Raw genomic sequence first — 17,570 nt, 5'->3', positions numbered from 1 at the left:
GCTAAGTTGATTCAAAGTCCCTTTAAGGCAAGCCATGTCACTCGGCGGCCGTCTTTGAAACGCCTCTCGGGCAGGCAAGTGCAGCTCTGTTTGAATGGGGAAACATCAAATTCTCCAAAACTGTTCACCAAGCTTACGATTAAATTTCATATTTTAAATCTCCAAAGAAATCCAACAAGAACTGCCTCATAAATATGATTCCTTGTGCTCCAATAGCGTTAAAAAATGCTTATTTTTCCGGCTAGATGAGCCAGTGCGTATGCGCACGTCTTAGAGCGCCGATTGTTTCTATAGCAACTGAGACTTCTAACGGCAGCTGCAGTGACACGCTGACTTTACTAATCAACTATTGGCTCTTTCACTAAGAAGGTGGGGCTTTGCAGCCATAATGAACGCATTTTTCCCCATTCAAAACTACTCGAGTGACATGTCTTGGGTATTCTATAGTCTTTGGTTGATTCTACTTAAAGGGGACATTTGGTCTAATTCTTAAGGGCCTTCGTGACATGACCTCAAAATACTTTTTGCATTATCAAAAACAGCTTTGTTCACAGCAACCCATTTTAGTGCATGTTAATGAGTTCTGCTCTGATAGGCTCTGATGTTAGAAGAAAATCTCATGTTCACTTTTACATTCAAATACAAAACACCTGCATTGCTTATGAAACATTTTTGTCCTATAGCTGCAGAGAAAATGGCAAACAGTGTACAAGTGTCTGAGGGTGGAAATATGCTAATATGGGACAGTCTGTCAGTGGTCATGGGCGGAGCTGGAGCAACATGACATCACAATACTCAGAAAATCAAAACGCCTTGATAATTGGGACTGTTGAGGTTTTTGGGGATTAAAAAAAAATCATGAATGGATTTCATTTATGCAAACACCATGTACTGTAAAAATTAATTTTAGTTTTTTTTAGGGGTCCTAGATGACTACGCATAACACTTGGTTAGTGATGTTTATGAGGGTTACGTTGTCTCATCCAGTGTAACATGAGTACTTCAACATCTAGTTGTGTTTGTGTACAGAAACATCACGTTTATGTCCTTTATCACATTTAACCATCTAGACTGGCAGTTTTTGTTACTTTCTGCCGTATCTCAGGTTTCCATCACTGCTGTAAGAGCCACAAGTGTTCATTTCAAACACAAGCGGCACGCTCTCTTTATGTGTGACTGTGCGGCGTGTGGGTGTGTATGGACTGTCATGTCATCTGCCATGCAGTCTTACCAGGAGATGAACATTTAATAACAGCCTTCTCCCAGAGAACAACAAAGCACTGTGGGCTCAAACGCTTCTTTGCTGCTTTGTTTTAAATGCTAAGAATCCAAGCTGGTGTGCATTCATTAGATGCGAATAAAAACCAATGAGGCTTTGGTGAATGTGATGTTTGTGTGTGGACTCAATCCACTCAGTGATAAGAGCGGGAGATAAGTGTTATACAAGATGTTGGCCCTGAATCATCTGGCAAATATTAACTTAAATGGCACTTCTGAGGAAGAAATGTCAGTCTCCAAGAGGAGGGATAAAAAAGCACATCCCACACAAAACATATGGCACAAGAAGCATGTTGGTGCATCTCTGGTAAGGCTAGTAAGGCTCCTCCCCCTTTTTGGCATGTGACTACTGTTTCAGCCCCCATTATTTATGGACCTATACTCCGACACACTGCTGTTTGGCTGTGAGCGCTGTATCAGTGTGTGACTATAGTACCCGCTTCTGCTTATTTTGACTTTCTGGAGAGAAGACGACGCAGAGAATAACAAACATGATGGGGGCATCTCTGCCTGTGCGTGGGCAGGTTAGTGAACATTCTTTAATGTCAATTATATTTGCTGTCATACTAACTCTGCATATTTTTAAATGGATATTTAGTACTCTTTATGAGTAGTTGAAATAGTTTAGATGATATGAGAGATGCATTTCAAACAGGCAGAAATGAGGAAGGAACTCTTCTGACATGGGTCACTTTTGATTTTTAAGATGGGGGTGACTACTAGTGCAAATATGTTTGTAGTGTATGCACACTTAGGCATCTGAAAGATGTGCTTTGCACGTTTGCACAAAGGGTGTGATTTTTAAGATGTTTGTCTACATCTATGTGGGAGAGAGCGTGAGTCACTGTGGAATGTCAGTGTAAAATAGACAGACATTTTTTGTTTGAAAAAAAAAATCTATTACAATTAAAGCAGCTCCAATTAAAGAAAGCAGTGTATTGCTCCTACAATGCATGTTTGCCTATTAAATTTGTGTCTTGTAGGTTGTATTTCACCAGTCCTTGCAATGTAAGTGGAAACGCTGGCTTGTATTTGCATTTGGTTCGTCTGTGGTTTGCTCTAGTAACATTGGTAGTGTTTTACCAGTTATTAAAATAAGGTTCCACAAGGTTGCAATGTTTGGGAGAATGGGTTCATATACAGCACTAGTGAAAAGCTAGTTTGTTTGTTCATAAAGAGCGTTTGATCTCAAGGCTGAAATTTGTCTGGAGATAAATATAAGTTGCACCTTTTTATTTTATTTTTATTCTATTTCATTTATTTTGTTTATTTTCTTTTTTTATTTTATGTCCTTTATTTTATTTTACTTTAAGTTGTCTATTTTATTTTATTTACATTTTATTAAGTCTTTTTATTTATTTTTTTTATTTATTTTTTTATTTGATTTCCTTTATATTTTATTATTTTTTTATTTAATTTATTTTCTTTTATTTCTTTTTAATTCTATTTACCTTATTTCTTTATTTCTTTTTCTTTTCTATTTTTTATTTTATTTATATTATATTTCTTTTCTATTTCGTTTTATTTTGTTGTTGTTTTTATATTCTATTTACTTTGTATTTCCTTGAATTTCATTTTCTTTTCTTCTTTTCTTTTATTTCTTTTTATTTTCCTATTTTTATATTTTTTTCTTGTTTTTATTTTATTTTCTTTTTCATTTAATAATTTTCTTTTCTATTTTATTTCCTTTATATTGTATTTCATTTATTTTCTTTTATGTTGTCTTTTCTATTTATTTATTTTTCTTTTATTTATTTTATTGCCTTTAAATTAATTATTTATATTTTATTTATTTTCTTTTTTTAGTTTTCTTTTATTTAATATGTATTTCTTTTAATTTATTTTCTTTTATTTCTTTTATGGTTTGGTATAGTATGGAATGAAATGGACTGGAATGGTTATTTAAATGAAAAACAACCTACTGTACAAGTGGCCAGTATTTGAACTTGAAAAAAAATCAAGAATATAAATAAGAAAATTAAAATCTATCAATAAAATATTTTATTTGTATGCATTTGCAGTTTTTGTCAGTATATAATTGCTATACGTCCAGTGTTGCCAGACGTACGATAATTATCGTATTTGTACCATAATTTTGACCTCTGTACGATGTACGATCAATAATACCACAATGTACGATCATTTCAGAATTTTGTGACACCATGGTCGTTGTAATTATAGAGCTTCTATTCTCAAAGATCTAGCTGTGTGGATACTACATCTACCTTCATGATTGTGAGGAGACGTGAACGTGGCATTACGCATGTCTTTCATCCAATCTTACGTCTTCTCAACCAATATCATCGTGGAGAATGGCTCTCGCTCACGAGCACAAGTTAACGTTCCTGTCGCACTTAGGTCAGTTGTTTCAAAACTGAGGTTGTTAGTTTAACAATGAAGTATAGAAAATGAGTGCTGAAAAGGATAAATCGCTGTAACATCTAGAATAATAGCTGTATTTTGAACGTTTGACTCGGGTAAGATAATTAGTTTAGCATTGCAATAAAGTATAGAAAATGAGTGCTGAAAAGGATAAATAGCTGTAACATCTAGATAAATATCTTTATTTTGAACGTTTGACTCAAATACCATAATTTTCTCCCAAATACGATAATTTTGAGCTTCTGGTACGATACTTGGACATTTCCAATCTGGCAACACTGTATACGTCCATTTGTGTTTTTGTTATAGCTTAAACAAAATAAAAAAATTTGGAGTGATACAGTAGGCATTGTTAACCTATAATTTAGAGTATTGCAATATTTCATCTCATAGTACTATAACAAAATTCTTACTGCACAAATAATTTTTTTACATTTATATTTTTTGAGAGAAAAAGTGGTGCTGAATGAGATTGCAATACAGGTATTAGGTTTGGAATTACAATACACTAATAAACTCAAAGAATCTCAATATTGTCGTATCCATCAATATAATATTGTATTGTGAGGTCTCTTTCAGTCTTTCATTCATTCTTAATTTCTCTCTTTCATGTTATTTGAACCTTGTGGAAGCGGTGTTTGTATCAGGACAATGTGTTTTTTTTGTAGTTTCTGTTTAGTCAAACCGGTATTGCCACATTAGCGTCATCTCCCTCCACAACATTGCAGTTCTGCATATTTACTGTTATAGAGGGACATGCTTCATCAAGTTGCTCCACACACACGGACACAGTGGTCCCTTTTCCTGCTTCTGTATTGGTCACTTGCCAGTCAAACAGATACCTTTCAACGAGCACTATTGGCTGTGCATTAATTACAGAGATAGTCCCATTGGAACAACCTGTGGAACAATGCATGGGTCAGTAACTTTCTAGTTCCTGGATTGCATTTAACTATTGAGCATGTTGTCTTTTTTCCTTAAAGCCCAGAGTGTAAATGATTAAAATACAACCAGCCGATATAAAAGCAGGAAAAGCAAAAAAATGGGGATAGTTTATCCAAGAATTAAAATGCTGTCCCTAAATGTCAACCCTTATGTTGTTCCAAACCTGTAACACCGTTTCAGAACACAAATTAAGATATTTTTGATGAAATCCCAAGCTTTCTGACCCTGCATAGACAGCAACACCAATGACACGTTCAAGGCCCAGAAATGTAGTAACAGGGTTTGTACAAGGTGCTTAAAATACTTGAATTTGACTCTTTGAAATTTAATGTCTTGAAAACCTTTGCAATATTCCTGAATTATTGAAAGACAATATGTGACCCTGGACCACAAAACCAGTCTTAAGTCGCTGGGGTATATTTGTAGCAATAGCCAAAATACATTGTATGGGGTCAAAATGATTGATTTTTCTTTTATGCCAAAAATCATTAGGAAATTAAGTTCCATGTTCCATGAAGATATTTTTGTAAAATTCGTACTATAAATATATCAAAATGTAATTTTTGATTAGTAATATGCATTGTTAAGAACTTAATTTGGACAACTTTAAAGATGATTTTCCCAGCATTTTGATTTTTTTTTTCACCCTCAGATTCCAGATTTTCAAATAGATGTATCTCGGCCAAATATTGTCCTATCCTAACAAACCATATATCAATAGAAAGTTTATTTATTGTGCTTTCATATGATGTATACATCTCAGTTTTGTCAAATGTAACCTTATGACTGGTTTTGTGGTCCAGGGTCACATTTTATGTGTGTCGCACATCTGCATGATTATCTGCATAAAACTCCTAACCCTGAGTACTGTGCAATCATTATTTCCCAAGACATTTTAAATGCCTAAAACCACTGAATAACTGAAGCACCTTCTGGACTAGATCAACAAGATAAACATACTTCAGAGTGCTTCAATTTGACACTTGATGCAGCATGTGTTACGGAAGCAGACCAGAAGACTGAGGTAAGTGATAATGATAACAGCAGATTATTTACAGCAGAGCAGGATGATGATGATAGCGTGAAAAACCGGGTAAGTGAACAGTTCTAGATGAGTTTCTTGATGTGTAGATGGATACGTGAAGGAACGACGGGAGGAGGACCGGTGAAGGTGGAAACACTCACACACACACTGCTGGAGATCCGTGAACAGACTTATGGCTGACACACCGCTGACTGGAGACTGAGACGAGACTTCGACTAGGATAGACGAGAATACAGGTAATTATCAGAAGGTAAGTTAGAAGGTAAGTATAGCAGGGAATTGAGACCACAAGAGTGAAGCTCAATGAGTCCGCTTCGTGCAAACGAGCCCGGACAATGATGACTGTGTGTGTAGTGCTCTTATGGTGAGTTGCTGATTGAGTGCAGGTGCGTGGTGATCAGAACTCAGGTGATTGTGATCGGGGTGTGATTGTGGGTGCAGAACCTGACCAATCCGTAACATTACCCCCCTCCCCAGGGCCCGCTCCTGAGGGCCGAGGCCTCCGACGTCGTGGTGGTCTACCTCGTCCTCGAGGGGCTGGACACTCCGGATGGTTACGGTGGAATTCCTCCATGAGGGCTGGATCAAGAATGTCGACTCTGGGTACCCACGACCTCTCTTCTGGTCCGTAGCCTTCCCAGTCGACGAGATACTCCAAGTTGCCACCACGACGTCGGGACAGAAGAATCTCACGGACCGAGTAGATGGATCCCTCTTCCAGAACCAAGGGGGGAGGGGGTTCCTCTTCTTGGTCAGGTTCTGTGGAGGGAATGACAGGTGGGTGAAAAGGTTTAAGCAAGGATACGTGAAATGTGGGGTGGATACGGTACTGTGGAGGTAGTTGGAGCCTGTAGGTGACGGGGTTGACCTGTTCCACGATGGTGAAGGGGCCAACAAACCTTGGACTCAATTTTTTCGAGGGCAGGCGCAGACGGATATCTCTTGTGGAGAGCCAGACTTTCTGCCCAGGAGCATATGTGGGACCTGGAATCCTCTTCTTGTCAGCGGAGGTCTTTGTTCTGCGCACTGCCCTTTGTAGATGGTGGTGAGCCTCGTCCCAGACTCTCTCGCTCTCCCGGAACCAGTAATCCACTGCAGGCACCTGTGATGGTTCGCCATTCCAGGGGAAGAGAGGTGGTTGGAAGCCTAGCAAGCACTGGAATGGCGTGAGTCCTGTGGTGGGTTGCCGCAGTGAATTTTGGGCGTATTTAGCCCATCCCAGGAACTGGTTCCAGGAGTCCTGGTGACCATGACAGAATGTCCGGAGGAACCGCCCCACCTCCTGGATCTTCCTCTCCGTCTGCCCGTTGGTCTCAGGGTGGTATCCAGAGGAGAGGCTGACGGTCACACCTAGGAGTTTCAGAAATGACTTCCATACCCTGGAGATAAACTGCGGTCCGCGATCTGAGACGATGTCTTCTGGAATGCCATAATACCGGAAGACTTTATTGAAGAGAAGTTCTGCAGATTCCAGAGCTGTGGGAAGACCTTTCAAGGGTATTAGGCGGCAGAACTTTGAGAATCTATCGACAATGACAAAGATGCAGGTGTTACCGTCAGATGGAGGAAGATCGGTCATGAAGTCAACTCCCAGGTGTGACCAGGGGCGGTTCGGCACAGGCAAGGGATGGAGTTTCCCGGCAGGCAGATGACGTGGACTTTTGGACATCGCACACTCCTTACAGCCTTGAACATACCTCCGTACATCCCTTGCCATGTGCGGCCACCAGAAGCGTTCCGTCAGCAGCGAGAGAGTGTTGTTGGCCCCTGGATGTCCAGTGCCCAGGGAGGTATGCGTAGAATGGATTAGATCTACCCGTTGGGTCCTAGGGATGTACTGACGACCTGGTGGACAGCCCGGCGGAGATCTGGGTTCTGGAGTGGCGACAGCCGGAGGGTTGGTCCATTCTATGGGTTGGACGATGAGGTCTTTTGGGAGTATGGTTGAGGGTGCTTCAGGTGAATCGTGGGAATCATGGATACGTGACAGGGCATCTGCTCGGACATTCTTGGATCCTGGCCGGTAGGTTATAGTGAAATCAAAACGAGAAAAGAACAGGGACCATCTTGCCTGACGGGGACAGAGCCTCTTGGCATCTCGCAGGTACTGCAGATTTTTGTGATCTGTTATGACTTGGAACGGATGGTTGGCACCCTCCAACCAATGTCGCCACTCCTCCAGAGCGAGCTTAATAGCGAGGAGCTCGCGGTTGCCGATGTCATAATTCCTCTCCGCTGGGCTGAGCTTCCGGGAATAATAGGCACAGGGATGCAGCAATGGAGGAGTACCGTGGTGCTGTGACAGGATACCTCCCACGCCGGTAGTAGAGGCGTCCACCTCCACCACGAAAGGGAGATCAGGGTCAGGATGGATCAGGAGTGGAGCTTGAGTGAAAGCGTTCTTGAGGTTTTGGAAGGCTGCGGCCGAGTCTGGAGTCCAAAGTAGGGTCCGTGGTTTTTTCCTTGAGCAGGCTGGTAAGTGGAGAAGTGATAATGCTGTAGTTCTTTATGAATCGACGGTAGAAATTGGCAAAACCTAGGAATCTTTGGAGCTCTTTTATGATAGTGGGTTCTGGCCAGGACACTACTGCAGCCACCTTCCCTTCATCCATGCGAACCCCCTCCTGATCTATGATGTATCCGAGGAAGTGCACTGAAGACAAATGGAATGAACATTTCTCCGCCTTGAGGTACAGGTTGTGATCTCGTAGTCGTTGAAGGACCTCCGCAACGTGGAGGCGATGTTCGGCCTCACTCCGGGAGTAAATCAGAATATCATCAATATAGACGACGACGAAGTGGTGCAGGAACTCCCGGAGTACCTTGTGGATGAAGTTTTGGAATACGGAGGGGGCGTTGACCAATCCATAGGGCATGACCAAGTACTCGTAGTGGCCAGTAGGGGTCACGAAGGCCGTCTTCCATTCGTCCCCCTCACGTATTCTCACGAGGTTGTACGCCCTGCGGAGGTCCAACTTCGTGAACACTTTGGCTGTGCGTAGTTGTTCGAGGGCCGCAGGGACGAGAGGAAGGGAGTAGCGAAACTTGACTGTACCTTGGTTGAGTACTCAGTAATCAATGCATGGCCGCAGCCCTCCATCCTTCTTAGAGACGAAGAAGAAACTGGATGCTGCGGGTGAAGTTGATGGCCGTATATATCCCTGATCGAGAGTTTCCTTTATGTACTCCTCCATTGCCTTGGTCTCTGGAAGCGACAACGGGTAGATCTTACCTCTGGGCAGTGGAGCATCCGGAACAAGGTCAATGGCGCAGTCCCATGGCCGATGTGGCGGTAGCTGAGAAGCTCTCTTGGGAAAAGACGTCCTGGAATTCAGAGTAGACTGAGGGAATCTTGACTGACCGTTTCTCTACAGGACTTTCGATCGAGGTGATGTTGACAAATATCTTTTTAGGGTTGGGACGTGGAAGATCTGGAAAGCAGCGGTCCGTACATCCTTTTCCCCACTTGGTGATTTCTCCAGTGCCCCAAGAGAGGATGGGATCATGAGCTACCAGCCACGGGCGCCCCAGAATGATGTCCGTATTAGCTCCCTCCAGAACCAGAAACTGAATCTCCTCACGGTGTAGAACTCCGACTTGAAGGATGACAGGTTCACACTTTCGGTGAATACGTGTCCGTGAGTTAATCCTGTTGGTTATGGGTTGAATCTGGTAGATGGTAGTAGAAGCTTGGGTCTGCAGCTGGAGCTGGCGACAGAGGGTGTCCGAGATAAAGTTTCCCGCTGACCCGGAGTCAATGAGGGCTGCGACTGTAACACAAGAGACGTGGGTGGATAACTGAACATTGGTGGTCAGTGGATGCATATTATCCAGATCTAAATGGATAACACTCACCAAGGATGACGCTGGACGTATAGGACAGTTGATACGAATGTGTCCCGCAGCCCCACAGTACATGCAAAGACCCCGGGTCAGCCTTCTCTGTCGCTCAGCTGCAGAGATCTTGCCTGATTCCAGGATCATGGGTTCTGGTTCTGGAGGGCTGGCGGTTGTCATGGGTCGGAGGAGTGCAGAAGTGGCAGACTGATTGTTATATGATTTCAACCGGTCAGAACAACGAAGTGACTGCTGAATGAATTTCTCCAATCCCATCGCATCATCTAACGCAGCTAACTGCATCCGGAGATTGGGTTCCAGACCGAGCCGGTAAGTGGTTAGTAGAGACCGCTCATTCCATCCGCTGGCAGCGGCTAGAGTGCGAAAACGTAGGGAGTAATCTTGAGTCGCCATACTTCCCTGTTTCAGATGATACAGTTGCTCTCCTGCGGAGACTTCTGTATCTGAGCGTCCGAAAACTTCCTTGAAATGAGCGATGAAGGTTTGGAGCGATTGCGTTGCCGGCCCGGCCTGCTGAAATAAGGTATCAGCCCACTTGAGAGCTGGTCCGGTAAGCAGAGATGTGATGAAGGAAATCCTTGAAGCATCTGTGGGATAGAGAGCAGGTTGCATTGTGAATACAAGTGAACATTGTAACAGAAATCCGCTGCACTCCTCCGCCCCGCCAGAGTAGGGCGCTGGTCGGGCCATGGGACTGGAATGAACGGGGTCCGAAGAAGTGCTGGGTGCCGGTGGTGCTGTGGGACGAACTGGAGTTGGCATGGTGGTATGACTGGCCAACAAAACTTTCCGGAGTGAGTCCACCAGCTCTTGAAACGGATCCAACGTGCTCATGCTGTTCGCTGTCTTGGTCCGGGCTAACTGTTACGGAAGCAGACCAGAAGACTGAGGTAAGTGATAATGATAACAAGTTTATTTACAGCAGAGCAGGATGATGATGATAGCGTGAAAAACCGGGTAAGTGAACAGTTCTGGATGAGTTTCTTGATGTGTAGATGGATACGTGAAGACTGTATATCCTTTCCTTTCCAGGAACGACGGGAGGAGGACCGGTGAAGGTGGAAACACTCACACACACACTGCTGGAGATCCGTGAACAGACTTATGGCTGACACACCGCTGACTGGAGACTGAGACGAAACTTCGACTAGGATAGACGAGAATACAGGTAATTATCAGAAGGTAAGTTAGAAGGTAAGTATAGCAGGGAATTGAGACCACAAGAGTGAAGCTCAATGAGTCCGCTTCGTGCAAACGAGCCCGGACAATGATGACTGTGTGTGTGGTGCTCTTATGGTGAGTTGCTGATTGAGTGCAGGTGCGTGGTGATCAGAACTCAGGTGATTGTGATCGGGGTGTGATTGTGGGTGCAGAACCTGACCAATCCGTAACAGCATGAGGTTGAACTTTAAAAGCTTTAGGGTGTTTATATTGTGGTGATGGGAATGTGCCTTTGATGCTGCCCTGCGGTCGAACTCCTTTATTTTAAGTAGTAGTTTATTGAGCCGATCTATCACCGTCCGCCTTCAGAGATACAGGTGCATCAGTGAAAACACAAGTGAGGTTTCCAAAACTGTTGAAATGCGTTTGCATTCCTCATCTTATCAAAACTAAGCTGTTTCCACGTCCTGATGGAGGTGAAGCTGTCTCAGCAAAAGTCAGTGGCAATACAAGAAGCGATGGAAATGTGAATTAGCGTTTTGTTAACTGTTCAACACCGAGAATCTTTAGCTCTCTTTTGTGTCCATGTTTTGCACTGGAACTCGAGGTTATTTGACTGTCTGATTTACATAAAACAAGGAATATTTGAATGAAGCCCTGACCTTCGCATATCTGCGTATCAGTATTACGAGGATTCTTAGGGAAAAAAATTGTCTAATGTTTGTCCTCCAGGGCATTATTCATGGCGCTGGTCCTGTGTAATTTGTTACCTTGGCAGACGTGCTGTTATAATCCACAGCAACCTGTTTATAGCTTTCCATTCATCACGGTAATATGAGCACACATTTATCAAATTGAGCTTTTCTTTTTGCATACCAGGATGTGAATTGGTGAACGAGAGCCAATTCAACGATAATGCTGCCAAACAAGATCTCTCAAACAGCTGAAAGCATCTGATCTTCCTCTTCACAGCCTTTTTGAAACACATTTAGTCCACAGATGCAAATTTAGTAGTGCACAATATCAACCAATATTAGATCGTATGTGACCCTGGATGACAAAGTCAGACTTAAGTAGCACAGGTATATTTGTAGTATAATGCCAACAATCATTAGGATGTTAAGATCATGTTCCATGAAGATGTTTTATAAATTCTCTACTGTAAAAATTAAATTTAAAGCCGATTGTCTCAATATTTTGATTTAATTGCACCCTCAGATTCCAGATATTCAAATAGTTGTATTTCAGCCAAATATTGTCTTATCCTAACAAACCAAATATCAATGGAAAGCTTATTTATCAAGCGTTCATATGATGTATAAATCTCACTTTCGAAAAATTGACTCTTATGGCTGGTTTTGTGGTCCAGGGTCACATATTGATCAAGCTATACAGTATTGGTTGATATTTTGATTTAATTGTGCATCGATTCTAATTTTTTCAAAGTGATATCGATTCTTAATCTTTAATCCTAAGAATTATTCAATTCGATTATTCTATTTTTGAATCGAATGTTTAAAGTGCACCTCCCATCTAATAAATCGCAAAACGTTTGTTCTTTGTTGCTTTTGATATGAAACAAAGTCTCAGAATTTAAATTCTGTCCATTTTATGCAATCGGTGAGCATAAACTTGTTAGTCAGCTGGAAAAATTAGCTCTAGCGAGGAGCATTTTGCTAAATATGTACACAATATAACATATTCATTATAATTTATAGTGTTCTTCAATGTTTAATTTAATTTGTTCTTCAATTTGTTTAAACAAGTCAATCACGTTTTTAAGCCAGCCAGCATTTAATTTAAATGTTTATATTTTAAAACGCAAATTGAAGTAGATATATAATTATGTAATCGTAACTTTATTATTATAAAACCTTCATTGAATGTAATTTTAACTATTGTATACAAATCAGTTAATTTTAACCTTCAGTATTATAGTAATGTAGTAGCAGCTGACTTTTATGTATATGTACAGTCGTAAGGGTACATTTTTTGAAATTGAGATTTGTACATCATCTGAAAGCTGAATAAATAAGCCTTCAATTGATGTATTGTTTGTTAAAATATTTATCAGAGGAATCTGAGGGTGCAAAAAAATCTAAATATTGAGAAAATCGCCTTTAAAGTTGTCCAAATGAAGTTCTTATTAATGCATAATACTAATCAAAAATTACGTTTTGATATATTTATGGTATGAAATGTACAAAATATTTTTATGGAACATGATCTTTACTTAATATTCTAATGATATTGGTCATTTTGACCCATGCAATGTATTTTGGCTATTGCTACAAATATGCCTGTGCTGCTAATGACTGGTTTTGTGGTTCAGGGTCACAAACTGGAAATCAAATCGAAATTGTCAACCGTGTATCAGCCATGACATGATAATAATGATAATTGTAATACTCATCTCAAGTCTATATGAAATTCTGATCCCTAATTTTGGCTTGAGTCTCTTCTTCAATTAGTCTGTAGACTTACTCTTTTTGTTTTCAGTTTTTTTCTTCCACTAGATGCAAAACAAACTCTTGTTTGTTTGGAAAAGCACAGCAGTAGCAATAAGCAAATCACTTTTCCAAAAAAAATTCATCTCAGAGAGGAATATCACATTTGCTTGTGTCAGGCTGATTCTTTTATACTTTGATACCCGAGTGCAAATTGATTTGAGACTACAGTTTGGCAATATTATGTTCTTTAAAATGAGCTGCTCTTCAAGAGCTTTTGCATCAGCTAGTCTGAGAGGAAGTATGTGCAGATCTATTTTCATCCCCTATTTGTGATTACGAAAAATCCACTTTTTCGTAATCACACTTTAGGTCAGCTAACTGCTCATTCAACAAGTGTTACTGAAAATGATTGTGATGACTGATGATGGGCTTTGATGGCTTCAGGTCACAGCCATGGAAACAAGAGTTATGCTTCAACAGGACTTCACTCACAGTGTCTAACAAGCCGGATTCCATATTAGACAAGCAAAACACTTACCTGAACACCACAGACCTGCTCATATACACAGCGCGTCAATTTTAGAGTTGATTAAAGTACTACAGGTGTCACATTGTCATGTAATATGCTTGACTTGCCATTTCCTAGAAAGCCAAATGTGGCATCTCAACCGGAATTTCTTATGAATCAAACATGAAATGAGGATATGAAAATAGAAGCTATGTTCGATATAAAATTCCTATGTTTACAATATTTACTGACCTCAGACAAAAAGGGGAATTTTTGGTTTTGTACGAGATGTTTTAATGTTTCTCAAACCTTTTTGTGAGCAGTTAGAACGAAAGAGGAACAGGATGGAGGTTGCAGACTGCTGTCTGTTGCCCCCTATTTAGTTCTCAGGTTTTATGGTTAGCAGAGACTTCTGAATGAGTTAGTCTAATCCTCATTCCACCTTCTCCGAAAACAAGTCAAACCACACACACGTTTGTTTGACATTCCCTATTATGGAGACAATATTCAAACAATCATATCTCATGAGTGTTTAAATGATTTATGGCTTTTTCTTAAAAGCAAACAGTTTTAACACTTCCTCATTTCTCATGTTGTGTGTCTTGAAGGAGTGCCCTGGCCGGCTGGCCGATTGTTAGCCATGCTGCGACAGCAAGAACCCACGGTCAGCACCCTGCATCTGGTGGCCAATGATATGACAGATATCATGGAGAACTTGGACACACGAGAACTTGACATGGGAGATGGGGAAGTGGAGTTTGATGGCCAGGATCCCAACAGTGCAGGTAAAAGAAACAAATAACCGCATAAAATCAATAAATAATCAGAATAAATATAAAAAAAAAAAAAATACACTACCAGTCAAAAGTTTTTGGACTGCAAGATTTTTAATGTTTTTTTTTTAAGAAAAAAAAACCATCTTCTGCTCAACAAGCCTGCATTTATTTGATTCAAAATGCAGCATAAACAGTAAAATTTTATTTAAAATAACTGTTTTTTATTTGAATATATTGCTAACTGTAATTTATTCCTTTGATGCAAAGCAGAATTTTCAGCATCATTACTCCAGTCTTCGGTGTCACATGATCCTTCAGAAATCATTTATAATATGCTGATTTGCTTCTATTAATTGTAGAATTTACTTCTTTTATTCAGCAAGGATGCTTTAAATTGATCAAAAGTGATGGCAAAGACATTTATAATGTTGCAAAAGATTTCTATTTCAGATAAATGCTGTTCTTCTGAACTTTCTATTCATCAAAGAAACTTGAAAAAATTTACTCTGCTGTTTTCAACAAAAAATAAGAATTATTTTTTTGAGCAGCAAATCAGAATCTTAAAAATGATTTATGAAGGATCATGTGACTGTAGTAATGATGCAAAAAAATCAGCTTTAAAATCCCATGTATGATTTTAAAACATATTCACATAGAAAACACTTATTTTAAATAATAAAAATATTTCAAAATTGTGCTGTACTTTTTGTTGTACTTTGGATCAGCTTGGTGAGCTTTAAAAAACATTAAAAATCTTACTGTTTTGACTGATAGTGTATGTATTACAATAAACAAATATTAAAATAATGTTTATATATAATACCATTTATGATCAGTTTAGGGTTTAAATGTATTTGTGAAAGAAATTAATACTTTAATTTAATGCACCTTTACTAAATAAATCAAACATGACAGTGATGTTATAAAACATTATATTTTAAATAAATGATTTTTCTATTCATTTAAAAATACTGAAAATCATGGTTTTCAGAAAATGTTAAGCAGCAAAACAGTTTTTAATGGAAATAATAATGGAAATGTTTTTTCAGCAGCAAATAAAAATATTAGAATGATTTCTGAAGGATAATGTAAGACTGAAGACCTTATGAGCTTTTTTTAAATAAATTTTAATAGCTTTTTTTAATAAGCTACATTTTTTTCCACAGAACACCGCGTCCCCTTCTCAGCTGTGTACAAAACAATAGGCTTCAAAGAGTCCGGGGCACGTGTTTTTCTTACTGCGTTTCCCATCACCGCCAAAATCCTGGAGGTGGAACGCTTTACTTCTGCCCAGGATCGCTTCAACATCACCTCCCAGAGAAGCGTCTCTAAGGTGAGATCTCCCACTCCCGTTCCCTTTCATGAAGTGTTAGCATGTGGGCTGAGGAGGTATATTTGTTGCCCGGGAGATTTAGAGGTTGCCAAGGCAATTTACATGTTGCCCTGGAGATTTGGACACTATATACGAAAATACTTAGCACATGCAAAATAGTTTTTCAGAAGAATAATGACAAAAGGCACTGTTAATGAATCTAAAGACTTGTCGCTTTTGTGGTTTATTAAATGTTCAAATAGTTGAAATATTTAGGGAACAGTTTATTATGTCCACCCCATCATGCTGGTCCAAACTCAAATGCTGTTATTTATATTTTATTTAGCTATTTCCATACAATGACCATGGTGACCATCCGTCAAGGTCAAAAAAGACACAATAGAAGGACCATCAAAGTGGTCCATACAATTTTTGCACTATATCCCAAGTCTACCATATTATAGTTTTACATGTTTATTGTTGTTGTTTTGTCTTGTTCTACTTTTGTGTTGTTTAGAAAACAGCATATAGGTTGGAGCAATGAGGATGAGGATAAGTAAATAATAACATAATCATAATCATTCATCAAAAAAATTATTTTTAGGGGTTCAAGCTCATAATGCTAAAACCCTGTTGTAATTGTTAGAATGGCCAAGGATCAGCAATCTCCACGTAAAACTGATTGTGTGCATCCAACCGTAAAGTCAGACTTGAAACTTGGAGGGATGGTAGTACTCAGACCACCTACAATGTCACCAAGGCTCGGCCCAGTTGGCCTGACGAGGGCGCTACAGTGATCAAAAGTATGAAAAACTTCTTAGCCGTTTGTTGCAGGATCAGGTGTCTTATGTCGTGGAATCCTTGGCTCACGCCAGACAAAATGCATGCCTAGGATTTGTCCGACACCCTGGCGAAACTTTTGGGTAACCATAAGTTCCTCTTTGGAGCCAAACCAGTGCAGGAAGATTCTCTGGAGAGTGAATATCAGTAACTGTCAAAAGAAAAAGTTTAACTTTAAACTCTCCGTTGCAAAGGGACGCCAAAATGTTTGAAAGGGGCTGGGCCGTTTTTAGCAAAATGGCTATAACATTTGAACAGAAAGAGATATCCTCACCAAACTCACAGCACATATGTATGAGCTGAATCTGAGGTCACGTGAAAAAAGTCATGGAGTTTGGCCACTTGGTGGCGCTATAAGAGAGAAAAAAAAACATAAAAATGGCTATAAGTGCGAAACCTTTTGTCCCATCAACATGAAAATTGGTACACACGTTGTTGGTTCAAAGTGCCACAAGTGGCTATAAGAGCATTTGCGTATCTGAAAAAACATAGCCGCCATTGGCCAATGAATTTTGAGCACCTGTTAGACAAGGATAACAAAGGTCTATTAGAACAAAACATGGTTGGCCTGTTTGACTCACACCCTAAAGGTCTATGAGAAATTTGAAAGAAATCGGCCACCGGAGGGTAATATCACATTTTATCAAGGGTGTAAATGATTGTATATTATGTAGTATTTCACACATAGGTATGATATTCATATCATACAATAGACCTCCTTATTCCAAAAATGTTGCCTCTAGAACCACTGCTGTCAATCTAACTATTTGTTAGATGATTGAGAAAGTGTGAAAAATCTCACTTTTGCAACGTTTAAATTTACCGTTTGGGAAGCTATAACGGGGTCGTTTAGAAAAGTGGGCTGTCCAGTTATACCTCAAAGCCTATAAAGCCTAAACAAAAACTCAAAACTTCACAAAACCTGGTGAACATATGCAACAGGTGATTCCAAATAAGCATGCAAAGTTTTAGGGAGATCGGACCACAGCTGTTGCTATAACAGTCGTAAACATTA

The 17,570-nt window shown here is 39.9% G+C and overlaps 1 protein-coding gene across 1 annotated transcript; it reads left to right on the top strand.

Annotated features, from left to right (window-relative positions):
- The first annotated feature begins 1,681 nt into the window (after positions 1 to 1,681).
- LOC141300260 (phospholipase D1-like) lies at positions 1,682 to 16,259 on the top strand. Its single transcript, XM_073830583.1, has 4 exons — positions 1,682 to 1,802; positions 14,236 to 14,412; positions 15,570 to 15,736; positions 16,233 to 16,259. Exons 2-4 carry the CDS (start codon positions 14,268 to 14,270, stop codon positions 16,257 to 16,259), a joined length of 339 nt encoding a protein of 112 aa, XP_073686684.1. The 5' UTR covers positions 1,682 to 1,802; positions 14,236 to 14,267.
- The last annotated feature ends 1,311 nt before the right edge of the window (positions 16,260 to 17,570 follow it).

The sequence above is a fragment of the Garra rufa genome, chromosome 24, assembly GCF_049309525.1.
Source record: "Garra rufa chromosome 24, GarRuf1.0, whole genome shotgun sequence".
NCBI lineage: Eukaryota > Metazoa > Chordata > Actinopteri > Cypriniformes > Cyprinidae > Garra > Garra rufa.
This window is presented reverse-complemented; position numbering and strand designations above follow the sequence as displayed.

Bases quoted from the DNA above. Each gene is read 5' to 3' on its own strand.
- LOC141300260 (XM_073830583.1), top strand. From the start codon at position 14,268: ATGCTGCGACAGCAAGAACCCACGGTCAGCACCCTGCATCTGGTGGCC. The intron at 14,413-15,569 runs GTAAAAGAAACA...TTTTTTCCACAG, and splicing joins CCAGGATCCCAACAGTGCAG to AACACCGCGTCCCCTTCTCA. The intron at 15,737-16,232 runs GTGAGATCTCCC...TGTGTTGTTTAG, and splicing joins CCCAGAGAAGCGTCTCTAAG to AAAACAGCATATAGGTTGGA.